This window comes from Capra hircus, chromosome 15 (genome assembly GCF_001704415.2).
Source record: "Capra hircus breed San Clemente chromosome 15, ASM170441v1, whole genome shotgun sequence".
Taxonomy (NCBI): domain Eukaryota; kingdom Metazoa; phylum Chordata; class Mammalia; order Artiodactyla; family Bovidae; genus Capra; species Capra hircus.
Window position 1 is genome coordinate 6,234,547 of NC_030822.1, and position 15,630 is coordinate 6,250,176.

A 15,630-nucleotide genomic window follows, 5' to 3' on the forward strand; every position below is an offset into this window, starting at 1 on the left:
CAGGTATAGAAAGAGGATAAAGATGCTTTATTTATTTATTTAAGCTTCGTGAAAAGAGAGATTAATGAGACAAAAAGCTTTTGCTCAAGAGAATCTTATGGTTGAGTAAGAAAGAGTTACCTAAGAATAATATTTAAAAAAGAAAATAAGCCTGAAAAAAAGAGGATAATGATGCTTTATTTAATTATTTGAACCTTGTGGGGATAGAGATTAATAAGACAAAAAGCTTTTGCTCAAGAGTATCTTACTGTTTCGTAAGAAAGAGCCACATAACTAAAAATAATATAAAAAAGGAAAGAAAACCCAAATGAGATAGTATACTTGCATTTATATTATGAAATACATAGAAGATGAATGATTATAAAAATACCTGTAAAAGATAAAGTGCCACTTGAGTATTGGATGGGTGTTAGCTGTTATTTTAACAAGGGACTTTGAGATGAGTGTAAGCAATGCCCTAAAGTCTTTGATCATAGAATTTGAAAGGTTGTAGACTAACAGATTTTAACCTGTGTTAGAATTCAGGGACTCTGTACATTTATGTGGAAAAAAATTACATCTTATTTTCAGTAACCTCAAACTGAAATTTTGACATTTTCTTCAGTTAATAATGTAGACAATAAACTACAGTAATATTAGAACATATACCTCTGTCACCAATAGAAATCATATCTGTAGTCATATAAATATTTTCAAATTTGGAATGCCAAATACTGATAATGATAGTAAATTGCTAGCATTTATTGAGCCAAATACCTAGTGTAACAGCTTTACATGTACTGACTCATTTAATCCACACAGTCCTCTGAGGTGTGCACTGTTAGTCCCACTTCACACACAAGCATGCTGAGGCAGTGTACATTTGGGTAACTTACCTAAGGTCTCAACCTTAAGTTAGTGGTGATTTTGAAGATACAGAATTCCTTCCTTTTTTTTAAATTTAGATTTGCAGGTAGAAATTAAAAGTAACAAAGTTTCCCTCAAGTAACAAAAACTCAAATTTGATAAGACTGTTTACCCCATTTTGGATTATTGTGGTTTTTTTGTTTTGTTTTTTCCCCCCAGAAGACATTAACTGATCATTTTATATATCCAACACTATACATGTGGACTAAGGTCCTCTAGATTCTGGTTTCTAAACTGGAAACATCTAAACTCTAACCTGGGGCTCTTCTCACTATACACTCTTCCTCAGTACTATTCATCCACCCCTTGTGTATGTTAGTTACTCAGTCCTGTCCAACTCTTTGCGATCCATGGACTGTAGCGTGCTAGGCTCCTCTGTCCATGGAATTCTCCAGGCCAGAATACTAGAGAGGGTAGCCATTCCCTTCTCCAGGGGATCTTCCCGACCCAGGGATCGGACCCAGGTCTCCCACATTGCAGCAGATTCTTTACCATTTGAGCCACACAGATAACTCCTAACTAAATTTTTATCTCCAGACCAGTTCTCTCTCTTGAGCACCAGGCTTGAATTTCCAACTGCTTTCCACATCTACCCTTGTCTAATGTACATCTCAAACACAGGTTGTCCAAAGCTTCATCTTTATCCTGATTTTAGACTCCTATAGTTCAGTTCAGTCGCTCAGTCATGTCCGACTCTTTGCAACCCCATGAATCGCAGCACGCCAGGCCTCCCTGTCCATCACCAACTCCCAGAGTTCACTCAGACTCAAGTCCATCGAGTCCGTGATGCCATCCAGCCATCTCATCCTCGGTCATCCCCTTCTCCTCCTGCCCCCAATCCCTCCCAGCATCACAGTCTTTTCCAATGAGTCAACTCTTCGCATGAGGTGGCCAAAGTACTGGAGCTTCAGCTTTAGCATCATTCCTTCCAAAGAAATCCCAGGGTTGATCTCCTTCAGAATGGACTGGTTGGATCTCCTTGCAGTCCAAGGGACTCTCAAGAGCCTTCTCCAATACCACAGTTCAAACGCATCAATTCTTCGGTGCTCAGCCTTCTTCACAGTCCAACTCTCACACCCGTACATGACCACAGGAAAAACCATAGCCTTGACTAGACAGACCTTAGTTGGCAAAGTAATGTCTCTTCTTTTGAATATACTATCTAGGTTGGTCATAACTTTTCTTCCAAGGAGTAAGCGTCTTTTAATTTCATGGCTGCAATCACCATCTGCAGTGATTTTGGAGCCCCCAAAAATAAAGTCTGACACTGTTTCTACTGTTTCCCCATCTATTTCCCATGAAGTGATGGGACCAGATGCCATTATCTTTGTTTTCTGAATGTTGAGCTTTAAGCCAACTTTTTCACTCTCCTCTTTCACTTTTATCAAGAGGCTTTTTAGCTCCTCTTCACTTTCTGCCATAAGGGTGTTGTCATCTCTATATCTGAGGTTATTGATATTTCTCCCGGGAATCTTGATTCCAGCTTGTGTTTCTTCCAGTCCAGCGTTTCTCATGATGTACTCTGCATATAAGTTAAATAAGCAGAGTGACAATATACAGTCTTGACGTACTCCTTTTCCTATTTGGAACCAGTCTGTTGTTCCATGTCCAGTTCTAACTGTTGTTTCCTGACCTGCATACAGATTTCTCAAGAGGCAGGTTAGGTGGTCTGGTATTCCATCTCTTTCAGAATTTTCCACAGTTTCTTGTGATCCACACAGTCAAAGGCTTTGGCATAGTCAATAAAGCAGAAATAGATGTTTTTCTGGAACTCTCTTGCTTTTTCCATGATCCAGCGAATGTTGGCAATTTGATCTCTGGTTGCTCTGCCTTTTCTAAAACCAGCTTGAACATCAGGGAGTTAGTCAAACAATAAAGACAGTCCTTGACATTCTTTGTCTCTAAAATCCATTCCCTTTTCTCTACCTGAGTTGCTACTGTTGTTAGTTCCAAGTTATCATCATCCTTCATTTAGATTAGTTTTCTGTTTTCCCTCTGTTGTTACTGCCTTCTAAGACATTCTTTATATTGCTTTTATATTTATATAGTTTGAAAAATGCAAATTTGATACCTTATGAAATTTTCCTGTTTACAGTCCTTCAATCAAAGTCTCCTGCTTTTGGAATAAAGTCCAAATTTCCTAACATCACTTACAGGACCTTTCAGGGTCTGATCTAGACTACCTTCCAGCCTTACTCTCTGTCCTCCCTTACTTTTCTTGTTGTGTTTTATACATTAGCCTCACTCAACGTTTTTCAGTTCCTCAGAGCACCATAATAAAGGAAGTTAGAATAGATGCTACGGCAGTTTCTAAACACTTAGCTCTGTTTCTGTACTTACCTTGGAATGATAAGGTTTTGTACCAGCATAAGTCTTTTGACCACAATTTTAGTAGATTTAAACTATAGTATACCACATGGGTGAATTTTACAAATGAAACATTGAATGAAAAAGGTAAGTTATACAACAGTATAACATTTTCTAAGGCTTACAAGCAAGCACAGTTAATTTTGTTTAGGAATATGTGACTGACCACAGCAGAGAACCAAGCAAACTTCAGGAAAGTACTTCTTTGGGAAGAAGGATGGGGGTAGGAAAGAGTTGCGCTAGTGCAATAATATTGGTAGAGTTCTGATTTTTAATTGGATGGTAGGTCAGTATATCAATTTTATTGTAATGCCTCCTAACACATATATTGTATACATTTTCTTAGATATATAAAAAATTATATTCTAAAATTATTTTTAAATTAATTATGGAGAAAAATTAGTGAAGTCCTTTTTTTCTTAGTATATTAATCTGGGAAAAGATAAAGACAGAGCAAGAGTCTTCAGTGTCACATGAATACACAAAATACCGTATCCATTATTTCAGTGCCTGGGAAAGTTTTGGTACGAACCAAGCCTTTCCTTTGAATGGAAAGCAACAAAATCATAAATCAATAGTTTTTTAAACTGAGGCTACGAAGCAGTAGAAGCCATTTCAGAAAACTTAGCACAATGACAACACTATTTTATATGGTGCAGTTAGGTTGGATCACATTTTTCTTCATGTTTCAAAAAGGAACCAACAAGAAAAAAGAAAGTATTGCGGTGAATTGACAGAAGACCAACAACTGAATGTTGTTCACATTCTCTTGGTTGGAAAACGCTTTAAAAGCGCTCATTGACTGTTTCTCTTTGAAAATCAGTCAGATAGGAAAGATTGCTTTTGCAGCTCAAACTTGTGCCAAGAAGATAACGTTAGAGGTTTTTAACCCAGGGTTGCATGTTAGAATCACCTGGGAACTTAAAAAAAATTTTTTTATTGATGTGAAATTCATGTAACATAAAGTCAACCATTTTAAGTGAACAAGTCAATGGTATTTTACACATTCATAATGTTGTGCAACCACCATCTCTGTCTAGTCCCAAAACAGTAACATTTCCATCACATCACAGTAAAACTACTTATCCATTAAGCAGTTTCTTCCCATTCTTCCTCTCTCCGCAACCCCTGGCAACCACTAATCTGAATCTGTCTATGGATTGATACATTCTGGATATTTCCTACATATGGAATCATGTGATATCAGACCTTTCATGTTTGGCTTCCTTTACTTAGCATCGTGTGTGTGACGTTCGTCCATGTTGTAACGTGTATCAGTAAGTACTTCATTCTCACCAATAGCTGAGTAACAGTCCATTGTGTATACGTACCGGTTTGTTTATTCATCCACCAGTGGACATTTGGGCCAACTTTTGGCATGTTCATGTACTTGTTGGAGTAGCTGCTTTCAGCACTTGCAGCTCTTTTAGTTGCTGTGTAATATTATATCCAGTGAATATACCACTCTTCATTCTCTTTCTGATGAATTTGTAAGGTGTTTTCAACATTTGACTTTTATAGCCAACATTGCTGTAAATGTCCTTATACAGGTCTTCTGGTGCAGTTGGCATCAGTTTCTAGGGTGTGTACCTAGTGATGGAGTTGCCAGATAGTAGAGAATGTGCATTTTCAAGTTAAATAACATCATACTGTTCCCCAAACTCTTATATTGTCTCACTGTTGCTTTATTAGCCTTCTCAAAGATTCTCTGACTCCTACTCTAAAACACAGTGCTGTTGTTTCACAGAGTCTTGGCGATTTTGAAGAGACGTCTTAATGAAAGTTTCATTTACTCTAATAAACTTTTACAATTCAATCTCTTAATATTTTTTCCTGGGATATTTCCAACATTTAAATGGGAGGCAACAAGTTGTAAAGGAAGAATCTTAGTGTGAGCTAGTGTCTGCCAGTTTTGTTGTTTCTGGCAAATTATTGAATCTTTATGAGCCTTTGTGTGTAAAGTGGGAAGAATATTTTTCTTTGGCCTAGTTGTTGTTAGTATAATGAATCCACAATTTTAAAAACTACTTTTCACAGTGCCTGACTCATAGCAGACAGTATCAAGGCGTATATTCATTAAATAAATATGGATTGAAGACATATTTTATGTCAGACGTGGCCTGAGGACAGAGAGATAAACAAGATCTCTTTTGTGTTATTTATAATAATGAAAAATTTGAGACAATTTAAATGTCCACTGTTAGAATAGGTAATTATGGTACATTCATAAAATGCAGTGCATTTAGACTTTAGCTCAAATGGTAAAGAATCTGCCTGTGAGGCAGAAGACCAGGGTTCGATACCTGGGTTGGGAAGTCCATCTGGAGAAGGGAATGGCGATCCACTGCAGTATTCTTGCCAGAGAATTCCATGGACAGAGAAGCCTGGCGGGCTACAGTCCCTGGGGTCGCAAAGAGTCAAACATGTCTGAGCGGCTAACACACACACACACATAAAGTGCAATGCAACCTTTAAACATCATGTTCTCAAATATGAGGAAATGTGTGTGACCGTGTAAGAAAAAAATTACAAGAAGATTAGCCCTTTTTCATATTAATTTATACACTGCATGTACATTGAAAGAAATCTAGAAAGATTCAAGTGGATACATTTCAGTTTCATCATGGTTACTAATTGGTATGAAATTGTGTTTTAATACTTTCCTTCTTTATGTATTTTCTGTATTTTGGAGATTTGCTATAGCTATATTATCTAAATGAATAGCATAAAATTGTTAAAGGAATGTTGACTATGAACCTCAGTAAAAAATGATTTAATGTTTATGGAGAATTAGTTTGTTGGGGGATTTAATTTTTTGCTAGTTTATATTTTGTTGTTGTTGTTCTGTCAGTAAGGCGTGTCCGACTGTTTACTGTCCCACGAGCTGGAACACTCCAGACCCCTCTGTCCTCCACTGCCTCCTGGAGTTTTCTTAACTTCATGGCCGTTGAGTTGGGATGCTCTCCAACTATCTCATCCTCTGCCACAAGCTTCTCCTTTCCCATTGTCTCAGCCTTCAGTCTTTCCCAGCATCAGCGTCTTTTTATTGAGCCAGCTCTTCACATCAATGGCTGAAGTACTGGAGCTTCAGCATCAGTCCTTCAATGAATATTCAGGGTTGATTTCCTTTAGTTTATATAGACATATTTATTTACCAGGATTAGGTAGAGAGCTAGCTAGCATTGAGGTTTTTTTCATGTTGATTATTTGCCTTACGGTATTTTGAGTTAAAAGTATGACTTATCTTTGAAACTCTTTTCTTGCCTATTTTAAGAGGCTGAGTAGTTTAGCTCTTCTGTTTTATTCTAGCTTTGTCATAAATCTAAGAAGTTCTCATCTGGGAAAATACATATAAGCATCTTTTTTAAAGAATAGTATCTGTCCTTTCTAGATTTATTTAGATTTTTAATTAATTTTTTGTTTACTTTTTAAATGTTCTATTAATGGAATTAAATGGGCATTTGACCAAAGAATGAGATTCTTTTGTTGGTCTGTGCTTGATAAAAGAGAGCTTCGTTGCTAGAGTTAATGGATTCTGATTTTTATCTGACTAGGAATTACTCTTAATTCTAAGGAGAAACTGGAAGCACAATGGGAGATGACAGTGAGTGGATGAAACTGCCGGTTGATCAGAAATGTGAACACAAGGTAAGACTCTTCTGGAGCTCAGATTTCCCTGTCATTGGCTTGTTTCGTCAGCAGTTGTACTGTATAGTGTAGTATAAAGCTGCCTAATGATTACACAATACAACCAGAAAAACAGCCTGTTTCGGAGATTGGACACTTTCAGCAGGAAACGGTCTCTTGTTTGAATCGTTACCTCTTTAATGTCCTGTTACAAAGAAATAGTGACGAATACTTGGATACAAAGTACGATATATTTATAGTGGCCAGTTTATGAATTCTAGAAGGCTTTGGCAGAATATCATTAATATTAAACACAAGAAAAAGTTTATTAGCTAATCTTTAAAAAGAAAGAAAATCAACTATCTGGATTTTTTAAGCTGCGTTTTTGTTTCTAATCTGGGATCCTTTGTTCAAATTACCTGGTATAAGATAGTCACCCTCCCCCCAAATAGTAGATGATAATATCAGTAAATTTTGTTTTGTTTCAAAATACTTTTCTTTTAGCTGTGGAAAGCAAGGTTAAGTGGGTATGAAGAAGCCCTGAAGATCTTCCAGAAAATAAAAGATGAAAAGAGCCCAGAATGGTCCAAATTTTTAGGATTGATCAAAAAGTTTGTGACGGATTCCAATGCAGTGGTTCAGTTGAAAGGATTAGAAGCTGCACTTGTTTATGTTGAAAATGCCCATGTAGCAGGAAAGTAAGTACTTTCTTTCCAACTATTCTGGTAAAAACCCCTGTCTGGTGCTACATGGATTAGTTATGTATTTTTATGGATCATTGTGCTTAGCTCTTTTAGAGGATATTCATTTCTTAACTTTCATAGCTCCTTGACCCTTGTTTTTCATTGTCTTTATCTGCTCTCAGAAGTCTAAATGGTACATGAGATCTTTAGAGAGGAGCAAATTAGAAATCAGATACTGAGTTTTTTCCTCAGGGTTTGATGAGCAAGTGATTCTCTCCTGCTGAGATTTTTGTATGAGAATCACTCTAAGAGGAAAAATTTTTAGAGGAAACTGAGGTGGTCAAGTGAAGGCATCAGAATTTCACTGAAAACATTTGAGTATTTCTAAACTCTTTTCCTTACTATGGTTCCAGGCTGGGTCATCTTAGAGCCACATCTTTCTCCCTATGGTCATTAGGCATTTTCCTCTCTTAGGAGAGGTGAGTTACAACCTCTGTATCTCCCAGTTTATTGGTTGATAGATGTATCTAGTCACTCCAGTCTCCCATACCTCATAAACATGACTTTTCTAACCGTAGTCTTTATGTCATTGAAAGGAGTCCTCCATACTGAAAAAGAATAGGGACCCTTGACCTAATTGCACAAGAAATATGTATATCCATCCCTCAGTGTCTCCAGGGGAATTGTTTCCAGGACAAAAGTCCGTACCCCTATGCCTTAGGATAGCAAAATCTACAGATGTTCAAGTCCCTTACATGAAATGACCTAATATTTGTATGTGACATATAACCTTCATCCATCTTCCATCTCTAGGTTACTCTTAATACCTGACACAGTGTAAATACTAATAAACAATTGTAACTAAATGTAAATGATGTGTAAGTAGTTGCTGGCTGCATGGCTCTTGCTTTTTGGAACTTTCCAGAATTTTTTTCTCCAAAAATTTTTGATCTGAATTCAGTTGAATCCGCAGGTGAGGAACCCATGGATAAGAAGACACCAGTATGGATAAAGAAGACACCAATATGTACTTGACTCACCTCAAAATTTATACCTAGAAAGACAGTTATAATTTGACAGCTTTGTTAACCAGCATCACCAACTTTCCCTTGCCATCAGTGAGACAGTTGCTTTCTTAATTTCATTTTTCTTCTGATACTAGCAACTTTTTGTTTAATGCCATGTGTGATCCAGACCCACTCAGTTTCTCTAATTTCCAGCAGTACAGGTTTTATTTAATTTAGAAGAGACTCAAAGCAATAAAGATACTGTAAAGTCTTGCCAAGGAGTCAGGAGCAGCCTTTTGTTATTAAAGGTGTATATCCATTCCTTCTGTGAAGAAATTCTCTGTCCTAAAAAGTGTTTAAAATGACTTTTAAAATTTTTCCAAAAAAGCAAGAACTCTGTTATCTTATTTTTATAAAATGTATGTGTATCTATCTGTTTATCTGTACATATAGAAAAGTCTAGAAGGATGGATACCATAAAGTTGAAAGTAGTTTCCTCTGGGTAGTGAGATTTCAAGGGATTTTTGCTTTCTTATTTAAATTTCTTCTCTGTATAAATAGAAACTGTGATCTGCTGTGACATGTCTTAAAATAGTTTGCATAAGTTTTTTTTTTAACGTTCTTGAACATAAATGTTTAAAGTCTCATTTACGTTATTTCTAAGTGTTTTTTTAACAAGTGCTTGTTTCCCCCACTTTGCATGACCCTTTCCAGCTCTTTCCACTCAAGAGTGCTTTTATGTGCATGGGCGTTATTGTTTATAATCTGTATGTTACAGAACCACAGGAGAAGTTGTGTCAGGTGTTGTAAGTAAAGTATTCAACCAACCCAAAGCCAAAGCCAAGGAGCTAGGCACTGAGATTTGTCTAATGTACATAGAGATTGAGAAAGGAGAAGCTGTACAAGAGGAGCTGCTGAAAGGCCTGGACAACAAGAACCCCAAGATCGTTGTGGCCTGTATAGAGACACTGAGGAAAGCCTTAAGGTAAGACCTTTTCTTTTTGCTTCAGTTCTGTTGACTAGAATCTCTCTATTGAGTTTGGCTACCTGGTTTAAACAGAAATAAAAACTGTTGGGGTTGACTTGGCAGGCCATACTAACCAGAAAAGTGACCTGGAAAAACCAGCGCCATTCTTTAGGCTTGATACTTTGTATTTAGTAATTTTAGCCTTTAAGTGTGTTGCATAGTTATTTAATCTAAATCTCTTTCTAAGGAAGATGAATGGGGGATATTTCTGACCTGTTTTAAGATTATGAATTAACTTTTTCCTGGAAAAGCACTCCTCAGGGTATTTAACGGCTCTTTTGCTCTTATCCTCAAGCATAAATGTATGTACTTTGAAATGCTGGCTAAAGACATAGTTGTTGGCTAAAGCAAACCTTCGTTTATGTGTATTTTAAAATAGAAGGAAATGCTGTACACTTTTAAACAGAGGCATAACAACAGAAATAGAAAATAACTTTTATGTAATAAGTTATTTTCAACCCTAGGATTTCATGTTGTTTGACAGTGAAATTTTTCATGAATGGGATCTCTTTTAGGAACAAGCGGCTGTAATTTTCTATGAAAATCTGAATTAAACAAACCACTAGTTTGTTCTTATCTGGCAGTCCTTCTCATCTGATATCCTATCCCCAATACTTCCACATGTGATAGTTCAGAAAGCAGCTCGAGTGAAATCCTAAGTGTGTGACCTATGGGTGTGAAGATCTTCCCAATTCGGTTCTCTTTTGATTTTGTGTATGACCTATTTCTTGCAGAATGTGCTTCCTTTGGTGCTTATCTTACATGAAAGTATTAAAATTCTTAAATTTGTTAAGCTGTCTTCAATTTATAAGTCTGTAAACTTTGTCTTTCACTTCGTTCGTAATGTTCTTTCATAAAATTTGGCTTTTACTTAAGATTCTTTTGTGATAAAATTTTCCTCATTCCTAACCTATTATAGTGTAATAGATACACTATCATTTTAGAAATTTAGTGACTTGATGCATTGTCAAGATTGAGTGAGTGAATTGGACACAACTCTTTGTGACCCCATGGTCTGTAGCCCACCAGGCTCCTCCGTCCATGGAATTTTCCAGGCAAGAATACTGGAGTGGGTTGCCATTTCCTTCTCCAAGAGATCTTCCTGACCCAGGGATTGAACCTGGGTCTCCGCATTGTAGGCGGACACTTTACCGTCTGAGCCACCAGGGAAGTCAGATTGTGTTTGTCTTGATCTGTTCTATCCTTAGTAATTGGTTTCTTAATAAATATATATATCATACTATATTCTACCTTAAAATTAAAAGTTTCTAATCTGGAATTCTGTCAACTGTGGCTATTTCATTTTTAAGCTGACTGGGAGAATAAAGGTAGAAAAAAAAACAAGTTAGGTATGCTGTCTTATGTTTTCCTAATAGATGTTGTTGTTTATTCCCATCCCTCTATGGTTCTGTATTTATTTTAAACCATCTCAGAATCTATAGTAGACCTACTAGATAGCTCTCTGGGACTTTATGGAACCTTAGGGCCGAACTGTTTAGACCTTGGTTCCAGAGCTTCCTCAAGCTGTCTATGTTAGCTTTAGGAGACCAAAAACGTTCTGAGGCCCCTAAAGTGGGCTTCTCAAACTCTTTTTTATCCCCCCTAGAGTAATCTGTGTAGTATTATGTTTTGTGTTGTTATGGTGTCTGTTTTCCATTTGGTCCTGCTCCATCTGTTGTTTTTTTAAATATCTTTCAGAAGTAGTCCAGGACAGTGAAACAAATAAACAAAAATCAGATGAAACAGTAATAATGTAAAGGAAGATTAAGAGATCCCAAATGAAGAAGTCAGAATGCAGCTCTTTTTCCCTTGGAAGACTGAAGCAAAGAGAGATTTAAGTTGCCTGAATTTATAGTGTGATAGCTTCAAGTCAGGAATAAAAGACGCTCTGCCAGGATTAGTGATCTGTCAAGCAGAGTGAATCCCCATAATTACATAGAACAGTTAATAAAAGATTATTAAAAATAAATTTCACTCATTTAACTATTTATAAATGGACTTATTTGTATTTTAAGCTTTTATATGTACATATATATCTATTTAAGATGTTACATGAGTGTTGGTCTATTTCAGAATTAAGTGATTCCTAGACTGATTACCTAGAAAGTTTTTAAATGGTAGTATTATTTTGGATTCTGGACATTAAATAATATTCTTGGAAGAATGGCATCTAAATACAGATGTTGTTACAAGTTCCTTTTTTCTTCTTCTCTGAAAAAAACTTGACCTATATATGTCTTTATTGTATATAGATGTAAAGCTGAGTTTGAGTGAATTCAAGTTAATATTTTACCCAAGCATAGTGTGTGGTGACAGGTTTTTTCCCCCCAATTTTTAATTCCAGTGAATTTGGTTCCAAAATCATCTTACTGAAGCCAATTATCAAAGTGTTGCCAAAACTCTTTGAATCTCGAGAGAAGGCTGTTCGAGATGAAGCCAAATTAATTGCTGTAGAGATTTATAGATGGATTCGAGATGCTCTGAGACCCCCGTTACAAAACATAAACCCTGTGCAGGTAAGGCACTGTGTTTCTGGTTGCCTTTATATACGGTTGATATGGAGATAGCTCCTTCCTGTCATTGTTGTTGATATTCTATCCTTACAAATAATTATTTTTCATTCTTTACTTTGAAATCTGTTTTTTCCAAACACACCTGTTTCTGCTGTTACTTTTGTCCACTCAGGTTAAATACTGAGTATTCTGTGATACCAGTATGTTAGTGTCAAAACTATAACAGTTTAAAAGATCCTTTTATAGTACTGTAGGACTTAATATCCATTTGGACAGAATGGATTCTACTTATTTTTTATATTTCAGTTGGTTTTAGAGATACTATTTGATGCAAATATATGTGAATTCATGAAATAATAAGAGTGTGTTAAAAACTGGATTTTATTCTTTTCTAACTGTTTAGTCATACACCTTCAGTGTAGTCGATATACATTGGTTTGACTTTTACTACAAAATGTACACAATTTAAGTTTATCTTTTTCTTATTTGCCTTATTAGAGCCGCATAAATAAGAAATTGGGTTCCGGTCCATTAGTAAATATAAATATTTTCTCTAATAGCAGAGATATAGATATGTTTTTTAAATATTTTATGATATTTGCAGTTGAAAGAACTAGAAGAAGAGTGGGTCAAACTGCCAACAGGTGCTCCTAAACCAGCTAGGTTTCTGCGTTCCCAGCAAGAACTAGAAGCTAAATTGGAACAGCAGCAGTCTGCTGGTGGAGATGCTGAGGGAGGTAAGCCACTTATCAGCACTGGTTTCTGTAAAGAAGTTAGCAAGACTGGCCCTGTAACAGGAACCTGTGTTCACGAGGTTAATTTTATAGGACCGCCATTTGATAAAATACAAGTTGTTTGTAGGATTAATAATTCTGGTCCCTCCTGTGGCAAGATTGCATCAGGAGTGTGAAAGGACAACTGACGACTGTTTGGTAAGTAAAACCATTTCATCCATTTTTAAGGTTTGTTTTGTTTTCCTCCTGGAAGGTGGTGATGATGGTGATGAGGTCCCACAGATAGATGCTTATGAGCTTTTGGAAGCAGTAGAAATTCTTTCCAAGCTTCCCAAAGACTTTTATGACAAAATTGTAAGTAATGGTAAACTTCTTTCATTTATTTCATGTTTAATACTGACTTGAATATTGTTGGAGAATGCTCTGCTGAGCCTTCTTCCTGGTGCACCCTCTTCCACCATATCTTCCCTATTAGAATGAGTCAGTGGTTTCTTCTTTGTTCCCATACTAGTTTGAATAAGTGCCTACATTAGTCCGTTTTTTCACATCTTGCCAGAAACCCAAACATTATTCTTGACTTTTAACTTCCTCATTTTCTGTCTGGTCTTACCTTTAAATATATCTCAAATTCATTCTCTTTTCTCCATCCCCAGGGTTTCTTTCTCTACCCAAGAGTTACTGCTTTTCCCCCCCCCCCCCCTTCCCCAGGGTTTCTTGACCTTGACACTGTTGACATTTTTTGGCTAGATATTTGTTTGGGGGATTGTCTGCACACTGTAGGATGTTTAGCAGCATCTCTGACCTTTATCAGTCAGATATTAATAACACCATTCCTCCAAGTCATGACAATCAAAAATGTCTCCAGACTTTGCCAAGCATACCCCAAGAGTCAAAATTATCCCCAGTTGAGAAAGTCTTGTCCCGACCATTAGCATCAGCTCTTGCCATACATGCTGCAGTATCTTCCACAAGACTCCCTGTCTGCTTTTGCCTCCTTCCCATTATATTTCACAGTATAATTAGAGGTGTCATTTTCATTCTGATAATGGAAATCTTTCTACATTATTGCCTCATTAAAATCTTTCAATGGCTTCCATGGGTTTTAAGATGATGTTTGAAATCATACTGTAGTCATTGAGGCAATCTATGGTACCTTTGAGGCCTCCATGTGCCTTCCAGCCACATCTCTAATTGCTGTCACTTCCCATGCTCCAGTCATACTGAATTTCTCCTGGTATCCAATGCACGAGACTTTTTTTCCACCCTAAAATCTGGGCTTTGACATACACTGTTCTTTCTGCCTATAACACTCTTCCCCGCCCCCTCCCCATTTACCCCATAATATCTCTTCATCATCCAGATCCCACCTTGAGCATCACTTTTGGGAGGAGGTCTTACCTGACAACCTAAACTGAGTTAAATCCTTTGCTGTCCCAGAGCCGCCTGTACTTCCCCTTTCCCAGTGGTCGTGACCTGATAGTTATTCACTGAAGACCTACCTCTACTACCAGCTCCTTGAGCATTCTGTTATCTTCCGATTAACAAATACATATTTGATGAACTGAAGTGAATTATAATTCCCTCCAAGGTGACGCGTTTGTCATCTTTGTATACCTAGTTCTTTCCAACAGTGAATATTTGAATTCAAATTCTAGTGAAGCATTTTCTACTTTATGACCACAAAGCAAACAAAAAAAATAACACTGTACCTACAATTTGGAAAACTAATATCCAGAATTAGAACAGTATTGGTTGTTGGTTATAAGTTTGTTCCTGTCTGGTGTTTCTAATGTTATCAGTATAGAAATTCCTCTCCCCTGTAGATGTGCTACTGTGAGATATGCTAAAAATGCTTTCTATTAGCGTTTTCTGTTTAACACTTGCTCAAAATTTACCTAGAAAATTAGAAGAACAATCTGGTGTTTCATCCTGCTTATTTATTGTAGAACATTAGGATTATGAGATGTTACAAAAATACTTTTTACATACGAACAAAATTTTATACACATGAATTTAACTTTAATTTAATTCTGCTTGGCTACATTGTTTTGTAATGTTGATTTCTAACTAGCTTTAGAAAGTTTCTAAAAAACAAAAAATAGATATCTTTGAATTAGTAGCACGCAAGAAATAGACTTTTGTTTTGCTTTCTTATTTTCTATTCTCCAAGTGACTCATACTGTGTCTTATAGGAGGCAAAAAAATGGCAAGAAAGAAAAGAAGCCCTGGAAGCTGTAGAAGTGCTAGTGAAAAACCCCAAACTGGAAGCAGGCGATTATGCAGATTTAGTAAAAGCTTTGAAGAAGGTAAATATGAAGAGTTTAAGGATTGGTATCCCAACAGCAGACCAGGCCATTATTTTTCTTCATAAGTCACCTTTTTTATCACAGTCAGCACCGCCATTTAGGGAACAATGTTGATTGTTTTTTAATTATATACATACATATTTTTTTAAGGGTTATTTAAAATGATCAGTCTTAGTTTAGAGGGATTACTTTTAATCTTTGTTAATTATCACTTTGACTGTAAATGTGCTATTTGATAGCATACACAAACATTAAGAAATAGAGAATCTTGCTGATCTAGAATGAAATATTCTAGTTTTATAATTCTACAGAATGAGCTTTTTAAATTGGGTCTATTTAATGGAAAAAATATTAGATGTGAAGAGTATTTTTCATTAGGTAGGTAGTAAGTGATACCACACTATTAGCATGTAAAGTAAAGCGCAGGACCGGGGGATATGTGGTCAGTTATAAAGCAGGT

The 15,630-nt window shown here is 36.4% G+C and overlaps 1 protein-coding gene across 6 annotated transcripts in view; it reads left to right on the plus strand.

The window, feature by feature from the left end:
* CKAP5 (cytoskeleton associated protein 5) overlaps positions 1-15,630 on the plus strand; it is a 96,119-nt gene that overhangs the window by 26,491 nt on the left and 53,998 nt on the right. For 5 of the 6 annotated variants that reach the window (XM_018059131.1, XM_018059133.1, XM_018059134.1 and 2 more), the window contains exons 2-8: positions 6,828-6,921; positions 7,405-7,598; positions 9,369-9,575; positions 11,962-12,133; positions 12,735-12,867; positions 13,118-13,218; positions 15,057-15,170. In XM_018059131.1, the coding sequence (XP_017914620.1) occupies positions 6,865-6,921; positions 7,405-7,598; positions 9,369-9,575; positions 11,962-12,133; positions 12,735-12,867; positions 13,118-13,218; positions 15,057-15,170 (978 nt within the window). In that variant the 5' untranslated portion in view covers positions 6,828-6,864. The remainder of the gene's footprint in view (positions 1-6,827; positions 6,922-7,404; positions 7,599-9,368; positions 9,576-11,961; positions 12,134-12,734; positions 12,868-13,117; positions 13,219-15,056; positions 15,171-15,630) is intronic. The other variant, XM_013969878.2, reaches the window with a different exon arrangement.